Genomic DNA, 24,503 nt, shown 5'->3' with positions numbered 1-24,503 from the left:
ATCACCAAACCAGTATGCTGACTGCCATCAGAGGAGAAAACTATGCCAGTTATTTCTTAGATCAAACTAAAGTTCATTAGTGCAACTGAGTTTATTCATAAAACTCTTATATAAATATAGAAAGATCTGCATGTGGCGCCAAAATATGGACTGAGTCATGCTAAGACTGGGTTGACCACATGTCTTTTGTTAATGTGTTAGAGGTCGACAGAGCTCTAAAAACAACTCTTGAAAGAACTTAGATATTGTCTTAGGCAGTAAAAACAACAAGGTACTTGCTCTCTGAAATTTTGTTAATGAGAAGCACGAAGGTGAGAAAAATAACTATTGTATAATGTGTGAATTATGGTATACTTAATTCAAAACTGAAAGATAAACATTTTAATGGTTGTATTTTTGTTAAAATCTTGAGATTAAATATAAGGGAGAAATAACAAAAGCAGAACAGGGTTGAATTGTACCAATCAGGTTTGGCTGTCATATATTATTCTTACAAAAATGTATATCTTATTTTATTTGATTGACAAAGGCATTCTGTTTTTTTTTTTTTTTTTTGAGACCTCAGATTTCTCACACATCTATCAAGCTATATCGACTCAGCTCAATCTAAACCATTTTGACTTTGTGTGCTATATATTTTCTAGCTGATCTTTCTAGCTGAGTATAGCCTATAGGTTTAACAAACATCCTAAAATACAACAATACATTACAAACAATACAAACCATATAGCAAAGTAGCCTACCACCACACTGCTAGTGGCCTACTGCCTATGGGAAATTCTCAACGTCCTGATACTTTTTTGATGATATATGTTGATGAAAAACAGACACACCTGCCATTAATACTTTATTTAAACGTTAAGCCAAGGCTTTGTAAATAAAACATGAAGAGATTGTGTTGACGAACTTTTCCCCAATTACACCAATGATGAAGTGGCATTTCCTCTAGCATCAAACAGGTTTCACGAACCCTGACATTGGTCGATCAAACAGCAAATCCCGCCCCCCGACTCATGCCATTGGTTCCTCTGGTGGAGATGCTCAAACCAGCGGAACAATTGTTTGAAAACAATTACAGCGTCAAAGCGTTTACATTTTCTCTGTAATTATTATACAAACGAATTCTTAATGGAGCATAGGTGTTTCTGTATATACAGTTTTGACAGGAAAATATTTTTTCGTCGAGAAATTTTTATTTTATTAGCTACCCTATATGAGAACTTTTTACGAACGCTCACCGCATGTAAGAAATCATCATTTAAAGCTTTCCTATAAAAACATAACAACGATACACATTTTCTGCACTCCCATCATTTTAATCTGGAACAAAGTTTGTACCTTTTAATCAGTTCATCAATTTTGATACAAATTGCATAACCCATTGTTCCGTTAAGGGCATAAGTCACGGTTGTTCCTTCTTTGCACGCCCAAATTCTTAATGCAGTGTTGACTCAGAAGTCAGGAGAGGCGTGTCCATGTAGCACAAGGCGCTATAAAACATCATGTTACTGGAGTCTTTCTTGTGTACCTTCATATTGTCTGTATGCTTGAAGCATTTGTGATCACCACATGGGGTAAGCCATATTTTTGTACTTATTTTATATATTAATTATTTGTTTGCGTAGGCTAGCTACTGTATCAATTTGTTTTGTATGATTTTAGGTAAATATTACAAACCATCAAAAAATATATTTATTTTTATAAATGAGAATATATGGGTTACAGTCAACGTTTTTAATTTTTTTGTAGTTTAAAAAAAAGTAGTATTTTATTGTATGCACTAGCTATTGATCACGCGTCATATTTTAATTTTTACTACACTTCCGTTTATTTTGTAACCAGTTAGATAACATGGAGGCGGGATGAATGAGTTATGTAATAATGACACCAGCAAATGTCCTTTATTTAAAAGGATGTATGAGTGCAATAATATAAATAAGTAATTATAAATGTTATAAATCGATTTGAACAGATCTGTTCATTGCACAATTACCATTTTTCATCCTGTCTCTGCATTGAAGAAGAATTTTGACAGCCATTATTTTTTATTTTTTGCTGTATAGGCTTCTTGTGTTGCCTTTAAGGTGCACTCTTCATATGTTCAAGAGCTATATAGAACTATAGGCTTCTTGACTTCATTTGAAAATCACTGTTTGCCAAAAAGGGGACATGTATTAAATTATTACCTAATATTTTAATGTTTAACTGTTTTGTTGTTGTTGTTTTTTCTAGTGATGCTTACGAGCTCAAAAAAATGTAATTAACAATAAAAAAATTTTTTTTCATTAATTAACATCTGTAAATCCATAAAATAATTCCATGGGAATCCACCTGACAGAACCTTTTAAAGGGTTAGTTCACCCAAAAATGAAATTTCTTTCATTAATGACTCACCCCAATGTTGTTCCACACCCGTAAGACCTCGGATCACATCATCCTCTGAACACAGTTCAGTTTGGTCCAAAAAAAAAAAAAAACGACTATTCAGCATTGTCTTCTCTTCCATGTTCCTCAAAAAAAAGGATCAAACGGTCATGATTCAAGATTCGGATCGCGTGTCAAACTGGCAAACTGCTGAAATCACGTGACATTGGGGATATGAATCACGAATCAATCTGCTTCGAATTCTTTAAATTTCGAATTCTTCAAATTCTTTATTTGAGGTTTGAAAACAAATGCGGAAGAGAAGACAATGCTGAATAAAATCATATTTTTTGTTATTTTTGGACCAAAATATATTATGTCGACACTTCAAAAGAGTCTAACTAACCAACTGATGTCACATATGGACTACTTTGATTATGTTTTCATTACCTTCTGGACGTGGACAGAATATCTTAATCTGTATTCCGAGGATGAACAGAGGTCTTAAGGGTGTGGAATGACATTGGGGCGAGTCATTAATGAAAGAAATGTCATTTTTGGGTGAACTAACCCTTTAAGGCTCTACAACATTTTCTTCTTAGAGTATAGAGATTTATGTTTATTTATAGAAGTTCTTCAGATGAGGTTTTGGTTGTGAGGTACTTGAAGCACCAGTACAACAATTGTTTTCTACAATAAAAAACAAAATGGTTTGTTTATATTGTATCTTCATTGTTATAGCGTATTTAAGTACTGAGTAATATTAATTAACTACATGTACTTACTATAGGGCTATGGTAGGATTAGGGTTTGGTTGAGGGTTGGTTGCATGTAATTATGCATGTTATTACTATGGTAATTACATGTAACATATGTAACACACGCAAATAGCACATAAAAGGACACATAAAATAAAGTGTTACCAAAAAATATACGAAATAAAGGTTATTTTAAAAGGTTTTAAACCAGGATATATAACCCTTTTGAATTGTAAACTTCATTGTTTAAACTTCCTTTTGAACCAGCATTACTTATGACTGTTCTCTCTCTAGCAACACAAACACTGTGCTATCACAATGAAAGAAGAGCCAAGCGTTCAATCGACAGACCCTCCACCTTACTTGCATGGTGTGTTGTTTTATCTTATCTGTGTTCACTTCTCTTTTTATGTTTGCATTCATTAATTCGGAAAACATTGTTTCCAAAGCGACTTACAATTGTGTAACCTCACTTGTCAGAAGAGCCAACAATATTTGTAGTAGGCTTTGGCAAGTCTATATATATATATATATATATATATATATATATATATATATATATATATCATATTTACATAGCAGTAGTCTAATGGATCACATAGAATTAATTATTTAGATTCTGCAGACACCTTAGACTTGCGCCGCATGTTCCTTAAGTAAATATAAACCCATTTTCCGCAGAGGTGATACCTGAGGGCTTCGTCAACTTAGCTTACACAAAGGATGAGAAACCTCAGGAAGACACACCAAAGGAGGAGTCGTCTGCCAAACCAAAGGGCAAAGGCCAGTTCAGGTAGAAGAAGTTTTTTTTTGTTTCCTGTGAGAAAGCATTTGTCTAAAAAGAAAAACTAGGCGTATATGATTTGCATAGGGTTTTTACAAAGTTTTGTAAATGTGGATGGATTGATAAAATAAAGAAACATGTAAGACATTCAGAAATTAACCAGAGCTTACACACACACACACACACACACACACACACACACACACACACACACACACACACACACACACACACACACACACACACACACACACACACACACACAAAGTGTTAAAAATTCCAGTGGTCTTTACAATGTTCATACATAAGCCTCTTGTGAATTCTCTGTTTTTTTTTATCCACAAGGGACTGCTAGGCAAATTCTGAACAATTTTAGAGGATTTTTCATTATCGTCATATTTCGGTTTTCAAAGACGGGCCATAAATTATGAGATTGATTTAATTTTATTATAATACAATTTATTATCATTTATTTATACATTTATTTTCTATTTTTGAGAATCATTGTCATAGGCATGTGTTGCACCAATGAAAAGCTCACTTTGCATCAATAATAAAGAAACCTGCCATGTATTTATTTACAACATTTACTTTACACTGTAAATATGTCCTTATTCAAGATTCATACTGTATTAGTAAAAGCGTGTCCTATATCCAGAAGTCCTTCACTTTCCATAAAAACTATATTTAAATGGAATGTTTATGAGTCTCACTATAGTTCAATGCCTGTACCTGAGGATAAGAGCTGTCCCTTAGTCCAGTTGTTTTACTTTAAATACAGTCTACTTGACAGCAGAAGCATAAAGAGTACGGTAACGTTCATAAGGATTTTAGATGGCATAGTGAACTTCCAGTTTTCTTAAGAATTATTGCCGTTGTGCCCTCTTGACCGTTTGAGTGGTATTAAAGGGATAGTTCACCCAAAAATGTTGTCATTTACTCACGCTCATGTTGTTCTAAACCTGTATGAGTTTCTTTCTTCTGTTGACCACAAAAGAATATATTTTAAAGATTGTTGGTGACCAAACAGTTGACGGCACTATGGAAGTCAATGTGTGCTGTCAAACCTCTTGACACCAACATTCTTTAAAATATCTTCAACAGAAGAAAGAAACTCATAAAGGGTAGAGGCTAGAGGGTTTTTTCTTAATAGTACTACCGTATTTCTTGTTCTGTTTAAATAGCAAAAAAGAAAAAAAGCCCAAAACGAAGAAAGAGCCAGTGAAATCAGTTGGATTTTTTCAGCTGGTAAGATTGCGCATCTCTTCCACATTACATAATTCAGTTGTAGCTTTTGTAAGCAGTGAAGTAACATGTGATGATAAGCCCTGAGAACAGAAGTCATGTGTTTGATTCACATGTTTGATGTTGCAGTTTCGGTATGCCACCTGTCTGGAGGTGCTGCTAATGCTGATTGGCCTGCTGTGTGCAGCTGCCCATGGCATTGCATTGCCTCTCATGTGCGTGGTGTTCGGACAAATGACTGACACCTTTGTGATGACTGGGCAGCCACATAATATGACAGGTATATTTAATATCACAACACTCGTCATTTTTAAAAGAAACAACCATGTCAACTAATGGCATAAGTACTCTCTATTAAAGTCTGTCCATATGGAGTTGCTAATGTAAACTTTACCCTTAGTGTTACAGTTCAGCAATCGCTTCATAAATATTTACATTAATGAGGTGGTCTGGATCTACTGGTTTCAAGAAATGTTTCTGCTAAATGTTTGCAGGCAACTTCACCTCTAACTTCACCTCTAACTTCACCAACAACTCAACGTGTTTGGCAGGTTCCCCTGAAATAGGCATCGAAGATAAAATGACAACGTGAGGAGCCGTCTGGTGTCAGATTCATTGTCATTCAGTTAGCTCATAAATAATTGAATGATGTTAAATATTTTATTCAATTATTTTTAACATCAGTCACACATTTTTGACTATCAGATTCACTTCTTTATTGATCCTTAACTTAGACTGGTGATTTTGTTTGCACAGACATGCTTATTACTTTGTTGCCATCGGTGCCGCAGTCCTAGTTCTGGGAACGTTCCAGGTAATGCTTTTCCTGTTAACTGCTGCGAAGCAAACAAAACGGATCCGGGAGAAGTACTTCCATGCCATCCTTCACCAGCAGATGTCATGGTTCGACACGCATCCGATCGGAGAGTTGAACATTAGGCTTACAGAGTAAGTGAAGTGCAACCATGTTCCAGACTCTTGTTTCTGTCACCTGATATGTTCTTGGGTTACATTTCAGGTGATTAATCTGAAAATGTATGACTCTCCTTTCCCAACGCAGTGATATAAACACGATCAACGATGGCCTCGGAGATAAGATCTGTGTGTTCGTCCAGTTCTTCTGCTCATTTCTTGCCGGTTTAATCATTGGTTTTATCTATGGTTGGAAGCTGACGCTGGTCATTCTTGCCGTCAGTCCCCTACTAGCAGGATCAGCTGCTGTTTGGTCTAAAGTATGTATAAAGTTTCTTTGACTTTTTAGATCAAATGGTTTAATGAAGAACCCTATACACAATCTTATACATAATTTATTGTATACAAAGTTCATATTTTATATATGGTTTTGAATGGTTTGAGGAGCCCAAAAACGAGTTTGAGGTGTTGACTCCAAATTCTCTAGATCTAGATACAGTCCAGCAACTGTGGAATAATTTTTATTTTATTTTATCTCTGCTAGTGCTGTAAAATATAGGGAGCCCTTGCACATTAAATGTTACAATTAACAAGAATCCAAGCAATTAAATAATCAACACTCAAATAACAAATTGTATGCAAACATGTTTTTATTTTATCTTATATATTTTACACATCAGTGGCTGTCATAACGTTTTTTCATGACAGATTAATTCAGACACACATTTTTATATCATACATTATAACATAGTTCCTATATTCAGCTAAATTCGTCTCTCTAGTTCGTTTCTCAACACTGAATGACTTGCCTGATGTAAATGGAATGCTAGGTGTGACAGGCTATTTATTGTTTAGAAGCTGTGATATAATATGATGCGTATCAGTAAGTTGTTCTGTACCTTTCAACATACTTTCAGAGTTCAGCTGTGCATTCATGCTTATTCTGTTAGGAAGGGATTCCGTCTCAGCATTAAATTGGCATGTATTGTAATAATTTAGTGATCAAATAGACAGAATTTGAAAGATGACACTTTATTTCTTATTGAAATTAAAAAAAGTGGAGTATTGTGAGTGTTGGTGCAAAAGGGGTTAATAGGCTGTGTACTGAAGCGAAAGACACAGCCCGAAAATTCACCTTGCGAACAGTAGGCTATCGGTACGCAGAACACACCTCCGATCAAAAGTTTTGAAAAATTACTATTTTTAATGTTTTCACATCAAGCCTGTATTTATTTGATCAAAAATACAGACAAAACTATAATGAAATATTAGGCTATTACAATTTAAAATAATGGTTTTCTATTTTATTTCTGTTGAAGCTACATCAGCCATTACTCCAGTCTTTAATATCACATGATCCTTCAGAAATCATTCTATAACGCTGATTTATTATCAATGTTGGAAACAGTTGTGCTGCTTATTTTATATAACCTATGAAACTTTTTTCAGAATTCTTGGAAAAAAAATTTTTTATATACTTTTAATATATATATATTATATATCGATATATATATCGATAGATAGATAGATAGATAGATAGATAGATAGATAGATAGATAGATAGATAGATAGATAGATAGATAGATAGATAGATAGATAGATAGATAGATAGATAGATAGATAGATAGATAGATAGATAGATAGATAGATAGATAGATAGATAGATAGATAGATAGATAGATAGATATTGTAACAATATACACCACCATTAGACATTTTTAGAATAGAATTTAGAATAGTTTTTTCCTTCTTTTTTTAAATAAATGTATATACTTTTATTCAGCAACATGTTAAATAGATTTTTTTAAATAGCTAAATAATTATATTGTTAGAAAATATTTCTATTTTGAATACATTCTGTTCTTTTTATCAGATTAGTTTTTTATCAGAATCAAATCATCATATTAGAATGATTTCTGAAAGATCATGTGACACTGAAGACTGGAGGAATGATGCTGAAAATTCAGCTTTGTGTCACAGGAATAAATAGGGCCCAATATGTAATATCTCACTTTTCTGTCGCCTACAGATTCTTGCCAGCTTGACCAATAAGGAGCTTTCAGCGTATGCTAAAGCAGGAGCAGTAGCTGAAGAGATTCTGGTCGCTATCAGGACTGTTGTGGCTTTCAATGGACAGAAAAAAGCGGTGGAAAAGTGAGCACATTCTGTACTTTTCACTCAAAGTTCACTGAAAAAGTTTCTCTTAAAGGAAAGAGATAAGATGGTTCTTCTAACTGTCAAGAATGCACACGGACGGTTTGAAATGTGTGTGTGCATGGTGACAAACAGTTTCCTGTGATAAACTATTTGCTGTATTTTAGGTATGAGAAAAACTTGGTGGATGCAAAGAACTTCGGGGTAAAGAAAGCCATAACCACTAATGCATCCATGGGGTTTACACAGTTTGCTATATTTGGCACTTATGCACTGGCATTTTGGTATGGGACAAAACTGTCTGTGGACGAACCTGAGAATTACACCATTGGAAGGGTCATCACTGTGAGTTTTTTAAGACTTATGTTTTTGAATAAAGATACAGCAGAAAACATTTCTTAATAATCACCAACTTTTTCACTCTTTATCCTAGGTTTTCTTCTCTGTGATGATTGGCTCATTCTCTTTAGGCCAGGGAGCTCCAAACCTTGAGAGCATTGCCAAGGCCCAGGGTGCGGCCTATGAGGTTTACAAAACAATTGACATGGTACAAACTTTCAGTGTCCGTTCTTCATAATGAAGTAATTTTTTATTATATGTATGCCCATATTGTCATTTTGGATGACCTGTTTCAGCCTCGTCCCATTGACAGCAGTTCAAAAGAAGGTCACAAACCAGACCATGTGAAGGGAGATATTGAATTCAAGAACATCCACTTCAGCTATCCCTCCAGAAAAGAAGTGAAGGTACAGCAGCATGTTTTTCCACCTGCTAGGAATGTTATCTGTTGAAATTATTAGGGATGCAATAAGATGATATATTTTTTTTAATGGTTACATTTAATTCAATTTATATTATTATTATTATTATTATTATTATTATTATTATTATTATTATTATTATTATTATTATTATTATTATTATTATTATTATTATTATTATATAATAATAATATAAAATTTGATACTATTTTTGTCTACATAAAAATAAAAGGTTAAATACAAAATGCTTAATTTAAAGGTACATTATGTAAGATTTTTGGATTAAAAACCAATAGAGCAATGTTATATATTTTATTGACTCGTGTACTTACATTATCCCAAATGTTTCCATGAATGTTTATATAGGAATACTCCACCGTTGTTAGAAATAGGGCTTATTCAACTTCTTTCCTACATTTAGATATGTGGGCAAATTTTTGTCTCAGTGCATACATTGTTTTAGTTTTGCAGGGTCAACGCTAGCTTAGCTTAGCATAATGAATGGAATCCTATGTTGCCAGCTAGCATGTCCCAAGTAAAAGTGATTTAAAAAAACACCTAATTACTTCTATGGCCTGCGTATTCACAATGAGTACAAATAGCAATGCAGATTAAGCGATTTCTTAGGCAGATATTGACGTGGGACTATATTATAGGGAAGCACAGGCGAAGTACTGCTACTTGAGCGCAGAGATATCACGGCTCTCATCCTCACGTCCTCGGGCTTTTGAGCGATCGCAATGTATTGCGTGATATCTTTGTCACACAACACATTGCGATCACATTGCAAAGTAGCAGTGATTCGCCTGTGCTTCCCCATAATATAGTTTTACTCGGGACATGCTAGCTGGCAACATAGGATTCCATTCATTATGCTAAGCTACACTAACCGCGACCCTTGCAAACTAAAATAATGCATGTACTGAGACAAAAATGCATTTTCCCACATATCTAAATGTAGGAAAGAAGCTGAATAAGCCCTGTTTCTAAAAACGGTGGACTGTTCCTTTAAATCAGATAAATAACCAGGACATGGGCTGTGTCCCTGCGTCCCCTATCAATGACATCATACCTGCGTTGCCCATGATTATCCGCGTTTCCAAGAAACCATGGAAACACCAAAGACATTTAATATACTATGTATTTTATATGTGTTTAATATATTAATTGTTTAGAGACATTTATAGACAGAAAACTAATTATTGTACAGTAACAAAGCATTTTACAAGGCTATTGGCTGTTTATAAAGCACATGTTAATGCCTTATTCTGCATGACCATATTCTTAATCCCTTAATCCTCAATCTAAATTTAACAACTACTAACTATTAATAAGGAGTAGCTAGGAGGTCACTGAGGCAAACGTCATAGTTAGTAATTAATAGTGAGAATTGGATCTTAAACTAAAGTGTGACCATAATTCTCTTTCGACCAATACTGATACATTTTTATTTCTGTAAAATTGGCTTATTATCGATATGGGGATGATATATTGTCCAGCCATAGAAATGGTGACTCACTGGGGACTGATTCAATGTTTCCAATCGCAGATTCTACAGGGAATGAGTCTGAAAGTGCCTCATGGAAAGACCATTGCTTTGGTTGGAGCCAGTGGCTGTGGGAAAAGCACAACAATTCAGCTTCTGCAGCGGTTCTATGACCCGGATTCAGGAGAGGTAACACTGACATGCCCAAAGCATCTTCTAATGTGCAAGCATAAATCATTTCACCTTTCAGTTAAAGCCGCATTCCTTCACGTCACACAAAATATGTTGTTATTCAGTTGACTGTCATACATGTCAGGAATGAAGAGCGGATTTTTTAATGAAATGTGTATGGTTGCAGGTGACTCTGGATGGTCATGACATCCGTTCTCTAAATGTGTGCTGGCTGAGGGAGAACATGGGTATTGTGAGTCAGGAGCCTGTTCTTTTTGGAACCACCATCGCAGAGAACATCCGCTACGGCCGAGAAGACGCCACTGATGAGGATATTGAACGAGCCGTTAGAGAGGCCAACGCCTACGATTTCATTTCCAAACTACCAGATGTGAGTAGTGTAATATTTTATAACAAGGCTTTTTTTTTCAGTTCTACCCCTAAAGTTAATGGATATTGCAGAAACAAAAATGTAACTTTTATGATATCTATAAATCAGAGTGTTGAAATGTATACAAATGGAAATGCATAATATATCAGTAACATATGATATGAATATTTAATTGTGCATACACATTTCCCCTATTTTCACATTTTGAAGACTTTTTCCATCATCTAATACTCCATTAAATTAATGTTTAATACTAATTATAATAATAATAATTCAATAACATATTGAAATATAATCTACAAAAATATAAATTTGTCACATGATGGGATGCCTAAATTTGCTAGCATTTAAAATTATTGTTTTTAAATTTCTTGTGTTTATTTTTTAAATTTAGACTAAATAGACTTTTGAAATCAGCCATGTATTAGTTATCGACCTTAACATAAAATTAATTATCTGGTTCCCTTAAGTGAACTTGATTTTACCTGGAACAACATTCCAAACAATCAATCAGATTTGAGGGACATGTTTACAGTTTATGTGAAGTTTGGGCTTACAACCAGCAATATACTTTAGTTAGTGTGTAATGTTGCTGTTTGAGCATAAACAACATCTGCAAATTTACAACACTCAAAGTTCAATGCAAAGAGAGATATTTTCTTTTTAAGAAATCAATTTTTAAGTTCAGTAGGGACTACAACAAACTTCATCATGGGTTAGTGACATCATTAATCCCTAAAATTTACATAAACGCTGCCTCTGGGAACACGCAACATAGGAGGTGAGGCCATGTTGGGCTGCTTTAGAGAAGAGGACGAGTTGTTGTTGAAGAGCACTTTTACATCCGTCATTTTTACATTTATTGCAATCAGCACGTAACACAAAAGCATGATGACAACATAAGTTATAACTGTAATTAAACTAAACTAATACCTGTTCTATCATCATGAAGCACGTTCTCTGCCTCTGTATGTATTTTACAACAGTTCGCACATGAGCAATTTATAGATTGCCATGACAGAATATGCTAATCGATGACTTAAAGATAGTTAACTCCACATCAGCTACATAAATTCATCAACTAACCATTCAGAATCATCCTGTTGCATTCGACTTGTTGTCCCTTCTTCTTGAGTCTTTCCATCATTGTCATTATTGTTTCTGACCCTTTCAATACATGCCTGCTTTATCAGAGCGGCTAACACAAGCTCTGAAGGTCAGCAACTTATTTGCATTTAAAGGGACACTCACAAAAAAATCCCTAAAACCCTAAAAAAAAAAAAATACAATTTTAACATGCCATAAAAATGCTGGTATTTTGAGCTATAAACTTCACATACACACTCTAGGGACATCAGAGGATTATTTCATGGCTTGTAATAAAGGGCATTATAGGACCCCTTTAAAAAAAAATTTTTTCTCTCTTTGAGATAGAAGCTAAACACGATGGTTGGGGAGAGGGGAGCTCAACTGAGCGGGGGCCAAAAGCAGAGGATCGCTATTGCTCGAGCTCTCGTCAAAAACCCCAAAATCCTCCTGCTGGACGAAGCCACATCAGCCTTGGACACACAGAGCGAGTCCATTGTTCAGGCAGCATTAGACAAGGTAATGCAAAACAATTCACTCTGTGACATGCAGTACTGGAAAAGATATGGTTATAGTTGCAGATTATGGATATGTGTCTCTTTTAATACAGTTTTTGTTGTGGTAACAAAGTTTTAACCCAAAAAAAGTCCAACACTGCAGTAAACAAGCGATAAATAATTATCGTGTGTTGTTTCTTAGGCCAGAGCAGGACGTACTACCATTGTGATTGCACATCGCCTGTCAACTATTCGTTCAGCAGATATAATTGCAGGATTCAGGGACGGCAAAGTGGTGGAACAGGGCAGCCACGGAGAACTCATGACCAAGAAAGGAGTCTACTATTCTCTCGTAATGCAACAGGTACGTGTAATGTGTCTGATTGTGGTACAGGACTGAACTGACATTATGAATGTCTCTGCGGTTTTTAAGGTTTTCGTATTCTTATTTTTTTATTTTGCTTACAAAACTAGATGCCATGAAATGAATCACCCTTATTTTATTCTATTGACAGCCCACTTTTTTAACAGTAATGCCAGTAAGAAATAATACACTTTTTATTATTACTTGAAAGGTTTATACATCTTATATTATTCTAATAGCTATAAGAAAAAATTGTCAACAGATATTAGTTATATATTTGTATAATAATTATATATAATTGTAATATAAAATAATATAAGATGTAACTACCTTTCAGAAGTTTGGGGTCAATAACACATTTTTAAGTGTTAAGTCTCACCAAGACTGTGTTTATTTGATTTTAAAAAATCAGTCAAAACTGGACTATCATAGGACTATCGTGAAGTATTATTGCAATTTTAAAAATGTTTTCTATTTTGATACACATTGTCAACATTCATTTAAATTTTCAGCATCATTACTCCAGTCTTCAGTGTCACATGATCCTTCAGAAATCTGTTTAATATTTAACTGGGGTCTTTTTCAGGATACTCCGATGATTAGAACAATGCAAAACAGCAATGATTTGGTAACATTATGGATGTCTTTACTTTCACATTTGATCAATGTAATGCAACCTTTCTAAGTGAATAATGTTACTTATTTACAAAAGGACCAAAAAACTTTTTTACAGATCCCAAACTTTTGAATAATTGTGTGTGTGTGTGTGTGTGTGTGTGTGTGTGTGTGTGTGTGTGTGTGTGTGTGTGTGTGTGTGTGTGTGTGTGTGTGTGTGTGTGTGTGTGTGTGTGTGTGTGTGTGTGTGTGTGTGAGAGAGAGCCTGTTTATGTGGTTTATGAGGACACAAATTTGTATAACTACATGGGTATTACACTGGTATTACACTATAAATTTGGTTTATGAGGACATATCAAATGTCCTCATAATTCAAATGGCCTTAAAAACATACTAAATGATGTTTTTTTGACAAAGTAAAAATGCAGAATGTTTCCTGTGATGGGTAGGTTTAGGGGCAGGGGCAGTGTAAGGGGATAGAAAATACGGTTTGTACAGTATAAAAACCATTACGCCTATGGAGAGTCCCTGTAAACCACATAGACCAACATTGTGTGTGTGTGTGTGTGTAGGTGTAGGTGTGTATGTGTGTGTGTGTTGTTTGCAGTGGCGTGACAACATACATTTTATTATTATAATGGAAACAATACATTACCATTATAATATCACTCTTAAAGGCATAGTTCACCTAAAAATGTTGAACCATCCTTTAAATATGTAGCCTATGCTGACCAGTATAAATGTCTGTATAATTATAAAGAAATTGAAAAAAACTCTCTCTGAATCCTTTACGAAGGGTCTCTCAAGAGAACCTCATATTTGTGTTTCTTTGGCATAACAAATCCAAAATTCAATCCTTTGAAATTCAAATAATTTACATTAACAGACCTCAGAGAGACCAAATGAAGATCTTGATGCCAATGAAGATGATATTCCGGATGTTTCTGGGGAAGACACCTGTGAGGAATCTACTGACACAGAGACTCCTGAAGGATTAGAGGAAATTAAAATGGAAAATGGAACACTTAGAAGTAGCTTAAGACGTGGCAGTGAGAGAAGGTCCTCGAGAAGGACATCCTCTTCAAAGAAGAAGAGCAAGAAATCCAAGAAAGACAAAAAGGTACATGCTCCACAATCTCCAGTGCTTTGATGCTATTGAGAGTAATCATATGGTGAGTCATAAATGGAGCTATTGGATAATTTTAAAAAATCTCTTTTAGGAAGAGGAAAAAGTTCCAGAAATTCCTTTCACGAAAATTCTGGCTCTGAACAAGCCGGAATGGCCTTACCTGCTGGTGGGCATTCTGGCCAGCATTGTGGGTGGAGCTGTTTATCCCTGTGTGGCCATTCTGTTTTCCAAAATCATTGGTGTGAGTGTCCTTTGTCTTTATTCGTCCATCTGAATAAAAATCTCTATTGTCTATATTTTTGCTTCCGGCTCATCTCCCGATGGCTTTTAAAAAAATAATTGACTTACAAATTGTGGATTGTATATCATATTAGTCCCATAAGCATTTAAGATGATATAACCAGGATGTTCAATTCTAACAGAACCTCTCCTGTTTGTAGGTGTTTGCAGAGGTCGACCCTGAAGTAAAGCGACAGAAGACCATGATGTTTTCACTCTTCTTTCTGCTAACTGGAACAGTGGCCTTTCTCACTTATTTCTTCCAGGTGAGATTTCGTTGGGTTATGAGTGGGTTATTGCCCCGGGTTTATGCTATACCATGAATGTCTTTGCTATTAACCAACCATAAAACCTAACAACCACCTAACCATCATGAAGGCAACTTTTACAAAGGCAGAACATTTAAAGGGGTTCTATTATGCTTTTTTACCTTTTCAACTTTAGTTAGTGTGTAATGTTGCTGTTTGAGCATGAAAAAGGTCTGCAAGGTTACAAAGCTTGAAGTCCACTCCAAAGGGAGATATTTTATTTAACAGAATCTACTGTTCAAGAACTATAAGAACCGACTCGTTTGGGCTACAGCGCGATTTTTCCCAGATTTTATGAAGTCACAATGTTATTCATTGAAATAATCCCCGCCCTCGGAATACACAAAAAAAGGTGTGAGGCCTGGTTGAGCTGAATTTGAGAAGACTGTGTTGTCGCTATGACGCTGCTTTTCCCAACCTGTTTCCAAAGCTCATTTGTTTGACGTTCCTAAGGCTGACGAACTTAAAGTTGGTTAAAATTTATTTTAAACACTGTTTCTGAACTAGTTTAGTTTAGTTTAGTTTAGTTTAGTTTAGTTTAGTTTAGTTTAGTTTAGTTTAGTTTAGTTTAGTTTAGTTTAGTTTAGTTTAGTTTAGTTTAGTTGTTTAACAGGGACCATACACAACACAAATGTTGTGCCAGAGTTAGCTAAGATAGCTACACTCTAAAAAATTCTAAGTAAAAAACAACCCAATGTTGGGTCAAATATGGACTAACCCAGCAGTTGGGTTGTTTTAACCCAGCGATTGGGTTGTCTTGAGCAAAAATTTGACCCAACTGCAGGATTAAAACAACCCAATCGCTGGGTTAAAACAACCCAATAGCTGGGTTAGTCCATATTTGACCCAACATTGGGTTAAAACAACCCAACATTTTTTAGAGTGTAATTTGCATCTGCGGTCCCTGGCCATTTTATGGGCATATTACCCAAACATTATGTGTATAATGCACATTTTACGGAGAACAGCTTCCAGAACCTAGGAGAGTAAAATGCAGGCTAAGCAAAAAAGCTTCTCCTGAAACGGAGCAGTTCACACTTTGTTGGACAATCTGTTGTTTGTGGATCACAAATTGTAAGGATCTTATTATTGGATCTTATTATTTGTAGTTGCGTTTACTATTAATAGTTCCAAATATAAATGTTAGATTTAAATTGTACATTGTTGCTGTAATGTAAAAAAGGGGCAAAGCTTTGCCTCCACTCAACATTAGTGTTAATATAGTGTTTACTGAAGCTTTTGTAAGCTCTCGCTTTTGTAAGGCTTTTCACCGCCCCTTAGGAAAATGAACCACGGTTTTGTGATCGATTACTGTTTGTATTACCATAGTGACACATATTATGTTTAAATGGTGAATAACAGAGGTCTTCAACCCTGCTCCTGGGGACCCACTGTCCTGCAAAGTTTATTTACAAGTCAACAAGTGATCCTGAAGAGCTTGATTAACTTCCCTTGTCTTTAAATGGGTTGGAGCTATACTCTGCAGGACAGTGGGTGTATAACATTGTATCTAAATGTATAGGAAAATTACAACAACAACAAAAATCATACCACTCTAAAAATTTCCTGTGAAATCTGTGAATGAAATCCGTTCTGCACGATCCTCTTGTTTGTTAACAGTAAGGGCATACTGTATCATACACCCAGCGCAATACGATGCCAGGTAATTTTCACATCCAGGGTCACGTTGTTAAATGCATTTGCCCCAATTTGACTGAAAGCAACTGCGTTTTTGAAGTTATTTAGAGTATGTTAGTAATATGGTATGCGCCTATAAGTGCGTCCACAGTGCACGTACACTTTGCTTAATACACACACAGGGACGTGCAGCAGCACACAGACATTTTTAAATATTACAAATAATTACAAAAGCGAATCCGCCATGGAGTGACACAACCGGCTTTGAAAGGGAATGGGAGACAAGATTGATTGGTTTATTGCACGTTACTCCCAAAACACACCCATGACTCATTAAGAGAATAGGGACAATACTTTTAGACCATGCGCCGGGCACGCAGACCATTTTTCCTGTCGTTAAACTTGCAAAAGTGGATTCGAACAGGCGCAAAGTGCACTTGCAACATGCGCTTTAGATGTTGCACTTAGAGCGTTGAAATACTAGAGCCTTATGTCTAAATCAAGCTTAAAGGGGTACTTCAGCGCTGGGAAGATGAATCTGTATTTAAACTGGGTCATGAATGTAGTAGAAATATGAAATTATTTTTTGAATGTGGTGCTTTCTAGACTGAGAAAAGACAGAAAATGTATTTTTTTTCTCATGGGAATAAAAGACCACAATTCCCAGAATGCTAGGGCAGCGCTACTGAAACACTGGATCACTTTCTCACCACCGCGTTCATCTTCATAAAATCAGTTCAGTTAGAGAACAGACACTACAATTAAAAACTGAACGTGCCTATTCAATATATTGTGGTTTAGCGGCTAGGAATTAATTTGAGAAGTTAAAACACTCAGTTTGCTCCACCAGCCACACCGTTAATATGAATGCCTGAGCCGAGCTGAGCTGTGAGTGCGATCCCACTCCCCATGTGCGAGTTGAAAAAATGTGAAAATAGATCCCTCTGCTGGCTGTAGTCTTTAGTCTCTGGCCAAGCATTTTTACAGATGATGCAAATTGATGATATTTGTGTCACCGGAGTAATTTTTCCAGAAATAAAATGCATAAATCTCTCATCTCAGGGGGATATAAGAGGGGGGAGCACGATCATTCGAATATACTCCAAGGTTTCTACTGATAGAAAGCCATATGCTTATCGCTGAAGTAACCCTTTAAATTGGTTTGAAATTGACACCATACATAATATGTATATCTGAGTAGAGCTTGCGGTTATGTTAAGGGATGTGGGATTTCCAGAATATGCGTTAAGCGGTGCCAATCACAGCAAACTGAGACAGCTAACCAATCGCAGCATGTTTCCTATTTCGGGAGGGGCTTCATCGAAACAGGAACTACATGCCTACGCATGTTTTTTGAACAATCAAGCATGAAAGCATATTCTAGTACACCCCAAAAGCAACATCAAAACTTTGTAAAAGGGCATAATAGGACTTCTTTAAATCTATTGTGTATTTATTTTGAAAGAAGTCTGTTATGCTCATCAAGGCTGCATTTATTGGACCTAAAATGGTATGCATTCCTGTATGTATGTTTCACATCTGTTGCTCTTTCGTCTTCTAGGGCTTCATGTTTGGTAAATCTGGGGAGCTTCTTACCATGAGGTTGAGAAGGCAGGCTTTCAACGCCATGATGAGACAGGTACGGCATATTTCCTGCATCTCTCACTCCATTACTATATAATACAGTTGAGAGCTAATCTGGCACAAACAAATGGTTATTGAAATGATGGGTGTTTCATCCTCAAGCCTGTTTCTCTTAACAGGAGATTGCCTGGTTTGATGACAACAACAATGCAGTGGGAGTCCTGACCACTAAATTAGCCACAGATGCGTCTCTGGTTAAAGGGGTGAGTGGAACACAGTGATTTGCCATCAGAACCAGTAATTAAGCTTTCACTGTGGATACAGCCTGTGTTTTTGGCTCTGGTTCATTGCATCCATCTCTTTAAGCCGTTATAGGCCTGGCTGAATCTATTTCTCAGTCGTATTTATGTGAGAGCTAATCCATATGACTACAGCTTCTAGTATTAATAGTGCAACTTTATTTGAATTCACAGGTACACTGCCATTTAAAAGTTTAGGGCTGGTAATACTTTAAATAGTGTTTTTAAAGATGGCTGCATTTGGTTGACCAAAACCACAGTGATGCTCAGAAATACTATTACAATTTAAAATAATTGTTTACTATTTTAATATATTTTAAAATGTAATTTGTGATGCAAAGCTGAATTTTCAGCATCATTACTCCCGTCTTCAGTGTCACATGTTCTTTGGAAATCATTCTAATATGCTAACCCGATATCAGAATAGCTCATTTAGTTGTGAAGTGTCTTATTTGTTTGTCTCTTTTTCTCATCTCTAGGCAGCAGGATCCAGATTAGGACTAGCCACAAACACTATCTGTTCTCTTGGCATCGCTGTCATTGTGGCGTTTATCCATAGCTGGCAGCTCACCTTGCTTATCCTTGCCTGTGTCCCCTTCCTCACGGGGGCAAATTTCATTCAGATGAGAGCCATGGCAGGACACACCTCCAAAGACCAGAGTGCACTGGAGATGTCTGGCAAGGTAGACACATACAGTACACTGGTCATTGACCTTTGTTTGGTCTTGTTTGAGAACGATGTGATACAATTTATCCAGGAAATGATTACACAAGATTAATTGGTTGCTGATGGCATCTTTTCTAACTCTTCCGCTCAGATATCCACAGAAACTGTTGAGAACTTCAAGACGGTTGTTGCATTAACCCGTGAAGAACTCTTCTTCCGGAAGTTTATTGACAGCCTGAGCAAGCCATATAGGTAAAATCATTTTTAAGACTTAAAAACCTTAATACAGGGGTTTTGGGAGTGAGGGAGTGCCAGGGAGCCCAATGGGAAATTTTAAGCAAAAGATAAAATAAAAAAAATATTTTTTTTATTTTTAATTTTAGTTTTACTTGTTTTATTAATGTTTATAGCATAGACTGTAAAAGGTTTATAGTTAATATTGGTAACGCTTTATTTTAAGGGGACATAGTTAATGTGTACTTACTGCAGTAATCACTGTAAATTATGCATAATTACAAGTAACTAACCCTGAACCAAACCCTAACCGTTTTAATGTTGCTATTTGGGTTTAATTTATTTTTATTTCAGTTCACATTTTAATAGTAGTTAATTTTAGTTTTTACTTATTTTCAGGTAATAATTTGAGTGTTTCAACTTAATACTATTTCAGTTTATTGCCAAGGCAACATTTCTCATTTTCATTTAGTTTTTCAAATAATATTTATTTTATTTTTTTATATATATATATATATATATAGTTTTAATAGATTTAGATTTAGTTTTAGTTAACGATGATCACTGTGGTTATAGCAACTGGAAATTATTTATTTAAAAAATATATTTTTTTCTTTTTTAATAAATCTGCAAAATGTCAACAATTCTGTGTTTTTCTGTCAATATGGGGTGATGTGTGTACCTTAATGAGAAAAAAATGACTTAAATTACTTTAGCAAATGGCTGCAATATAACAAAGTGAAAAATTTAAGGGGGTCTGAATACTTTCCGTACCCACTGTATATAATTATTTAATTTTGAAAACATGAACTCACTAGTAAAAATTACAAAAGCGCATAACAAAATTACTGAAATTTAAACTAAAAAATGGAAACTGAGAATGTAATGATTTAATTATTGAATTGAATATGAATGAAGTATAAAATATTATAATAGTATATAAATAATACTATAAAAACACTGTTCACAAGGGAATACTTTTGGGGGGGGGGTCATAGGCACTAATATTTTTGCAAATGCAGATGGATGGAAATGGAATCATTTGGATATGCAAATGGGTAATTTCTTGGCAAATATATGTTTTCAAAAATCCCTGCCTTATCACACATTCGGTTAACATCAAATCTTTAAAAAAATCAATATGTGATATTTCAGATCTAGCTTGTACAAAGCACCCATCTATGGAGTCACCTTCGCCATTGCCCAAGCCATTCCTTACCTGGTAAATTCTGCAATCTTCCGCTTTGGAGCCTGGCTTATTGCACATTGTTACACTGAATATGAAAATGTTTTCTTGTAAGTACAATTTGTATGAAAGATTTATCAATTATATGTTTTTCGAAAATCTCAAACATTCTCTTTACCTTGTTGATGTGGTTTCTCCTTCCCAGGGTATTTTCTGTGATTGTCTTTGCTGCAATGAACATTGGCCAGTCGTCATCATTCGCTCCTGACTTTGCCAAAGCCAAAGCAGCAGCTGGGCGAATCTTACTGCTGCTAGAGAAGAAACCAGCCATTGATATCTACGATGAGTCTGGAGACCGACCAGTAAGTGTGAAAATCTAGAGTTTGTGGCATGAAGCTGTCAGAAGAGATCAAAAGAGATCAAAATAAAATAAAATCTTTGTCCTTTTTTTCAGACAAACTTTTCGGGTCATATTGAATTCCAAGAAGTGCAATTCTCCTATCCGACCCGTCAGAATGTGAAAGTCCTACAGGGGCTCAATGTATCAGTATCTCAGGGACAGACTCTGGCCCTGGTGGGCAGCAGTGGCTGTGGCAAGAGCACCACCATTCAGCTTCTCGAACGCTTCTACGACCCTGCGGCAGGCCAAGTGGTGAGTTCATCGGGTGGTTTTTGTGTGCCTAAAGGTCTAAACCATTATTTTGGCTCAATTGATCAATTTACGCCTGCTTTTTGCTTGTTGCACAGTTTGTAGATGGTAATGACACCAGAAATGTGAACCTGGCATGGCTGCGCAACCAGATGGGGCTGGTGTCTCAGGAGCCCATCCTGTTTGATTGCACCATTGCTGAGAACATTCAGTATGGGGACAACAGCCGTGTCATTCCCCAGGAGGAGATTGAGGAAGCTGCGAAGAAGGCCAACATACATGATTTTATCCTTGGCCTTCCAGAGGTATGCATGATGTCTCCATTAGTGTGTGTGTGTGTGTGTGTGTGTGTGTGTGTGTGTGTGTGTGTGTGTGTGTGTGTGTGTGTGTGTGTGTGTGTGTGTGTGTGTGTGTGTGTGTGTGTGTGTGTGTGTGTGTGTGTCTGTGTGTGTGAGCCTGTTTATGTGGTTTATGAGGACACATATTTGTATAACTACATGGGTATTACACTGGTATTACAATATAAATGTGGATTATGATGAATTTTAGTTAATACATTGACTAAAGTTAAATACTGGGACCTTATAGTAAAGTGTATATATTATATTATATTATATTATATTATATTATATTATATTATATTATATTATATTATATTATATTATATTATATTATATTATATTATATTATATTATATTATATTATAACAGCCAGAGTCTGTCCCTAATATATGTATAATTATTATGTTTATATAAATACACACATGTATATTTTTAAGAATCTTGTATATATATTTATATGATTGATCTTTTGTATAAATATTTTTTCTTAAATATATACATGCGTGTGTATAATTATATTATATTATATATTTTTTATTATATTGTGTTTATTTGTGTTTACATAGTGTGTGTACTGTGTATAATTAATATATATATTGCAAATATTTCTTATATATTTAAGAAATATTTGCAAATACATACTGTATATATTTAGATTATTTATGTTATATGTAATTTTTTCTTAACTAGTCTATATACATGCATGTGTGTGTATTTATATATTATATTATATTATATTATATTATATTATATTATATTATATTATATTATATTATATTATATTATATTATATTATATTATATTATATTATATTATATTGTATTATATTATATTATATTATATTATGCTCAAAGCCATTAATAAAAACTGTGTTTTCATCATCTGTATACATATGTAATATTAATATCCCTTCAGAAATACAACACTCGAGTTGGAGATAAAGGCACTCAGCTGTCTGGAGGACAGAAGCAAAGGATAGCCATTGCTCGAGCTCTGGTCCGCAAGCCCAAAGTTCTGCTGCTGGACGAGGCCACATCAGCCCTGGACACAGAGAGCGAGAAGGTAAGTTCATATGATTGGTTCCCGTTTTGACACGTGCACTTCTGTCTTTAACCAGCAGATGGCACTTTTGGTAGTTTGAACTTGTGTGGCTGTGATTCTTTAGCTTTTAGCAATGCTTTGAAAATCGTGGATTTGGACTCTACACCCACCCGACCTGTGTTTTAGTGTCTTATCGCATTTAGAAAATGAAACAAAAGAAGGTCACAGCACTGAAAAAGTGAAGCACTGAAAAAGTGCTGCTTTAAATGCGCATTTACTATTTTGTGCTCTCGCATAGTACATTTCTGTGGCCCAAAAAAAAAAAAACTTTGCCCAGTTTTGACCACTTTTTTCTTTCCTGCTATACAGATCGTGCAGGCAGCTCTGGATGACGCTCGGCTTGGCCGCACATGTATCGTCATTGCCCACCGCTTGTCCACTATTCATAATGCTGACATCATCGTGGTGGTTCAGAATGGCAAGGTGATTGAGCAGGGAACACATGCCCAACTCATGGCCAATCAAGGGGCCTACTATGCTCTGGTGAATGCACAAGTATCTGCTCACTAACTTTAACTCCCTTCTAGTGTTTATAGTGATCAATAATTGGTGCAGTTAGTCTTATATTTAAATTACATTTTGATTTTTTTATGTCACCAAAATGCTTCTGTTTTAGGATTAAATGTTGTGCAAGTTCCTTTTAAGAAGCTTGCTATCAATTTCTGCACAATATTATTTGAAAAACAGCATTTAAATATTTGAACAGCCATGTGGCCAGACATTAATAGGAGATTTAAAAATAATCTGGGTTCTACTTTGTTGCTTGTACACTTTTTTGTGGTACATTGTTACAGCTCATTGAAAAGATACTATTCTTATATAAAAGGAAAAAGTTGTTGTATATCTACAGATTTATTTTTCTCAAATTGTATATACAAATATTGTTTGTTATATGTATTGTAAATATTATGAGTTATGTTATTGTACATAAAACTACAGTAAAACTCCCTTTCCAACAACAAAGCCTCAACAAAGCAACACTTTTGCCTAATGTTTTACAGGTTTTATGAGTTTGTACAGTTGCGCATAAACCCTCTGAATGTGAATATTGTGTTTTTTTATGACCTCGTCGCATGGGGGCGCTCGTGCTTGTGGTTTGAGTCTCCAGCATGTTGGACCTTTTTTTCCGCACAGGCTAACTTTATTGTCTCTCGGATAGAAACGGCTACTTTATTCTTGTATTATATTTAATAATGTTATGTACTGTTTATTATTAAGATGCTTTTTTCGATTGTAATAAAGTGAATTATCCACAATTCTCTGCTGTCGTCCCTTCCTCTGAAATGTCTAAATTAAATGATTTATTTTAAGTAAAACTATCTTGTTTGAAGTGAGGGCATGTATTATTTTTTACATTTTGCTTTGCACGTTTTCATTTATTTTAATTTTTCATGTAGGCTACTACTCAATCATGCGCTTATAATATTCAATCTGCACACGTTTATTTAAAAAACAAAAACAACACTCGGAAAAAAACAAGAATCCTCGAACATTATTTGT

The 24,503-nt window shown here is 35.2% G+C and overlaps 1 protein-coding gene across 1 annotated transcript; it reads left to right on the top strand.

Annotated features, from left to right (window-relative positions):
* The first annotated feature begins 1,503 nt into the window (after window positions 1-1,503).
* On the top strand, window positions 1,504-24,253 carry abcb5 (ATP-binding cassette, sub-family B (MDR/TAP), member 5). The gene is made up of 29 exons (XM_067449058.1): window positions 1,504-1,574; window positions 3,417-3,492; window positions 3,804-3,915; window positions 5,091-5,154; window positions 5,281-5,431; window positions 5,646-5,739; window positions 5,908-6,099; window positions 6,212-6,383; window positions 8,093-8,217; window positions 8,385-8,562; window positions 8,651-8,764; window positions 8,853-8,963; window positions 10,528-10,653; window positions 10,823-11,026; window positions 12,461-12,631; window positions 12,812-12,973; window positions 14,475-14,708; window positions 14,809-14,958; window positions 15,158-15,262; window positions 18,504-18,581; window positions 18,706-18,789; window positions 19,305-19,508; window positions 19,644-19,744; window positions 20,882-21,022; window positions 21,118-21,274; window positions 21,367-21,564; window positions 21,660-21,866; window positions 22,818-22,964; window positions 23,313-24,253. The coding sequence occupies exons 2-29, from the start codon at window positions 3,441-3,443 to the stop codon at window positions 23,511-23,513; spliced, it is 4,035 nt and encodes a 1,344-aa protein (XP_067305159.1). The 5' UTR covers window positions 1,504-1,574; window positions 3,417-3,440; the 3' UTR covers window positions 23,514-24,253.
* The last annotated feature ends 250 nt before the right edge of the window (window positions 24,254-24,503 follow it).

Source organism: Pseudorasbora parva, chromosome 7 (genome assembly GCF_024679245.1).
Source record: "Pseudorasbora parva isolate DD20220531a chromosome 7, ASM2467924v1, whole genome shotgun sequence".
NCBI classification, from domain to species: Eukaryota; Metazoa; Chordata; class Actinopteri; order Cypriniformes; family Gobionidae; genus Pseudorasbora; species Pseudorasbora parva.
The sequence above is the reverse complement of the archived record's forward strand: the minus strand, read 5'-3'. Positions and strand labels throughout refer to the sequence as shown.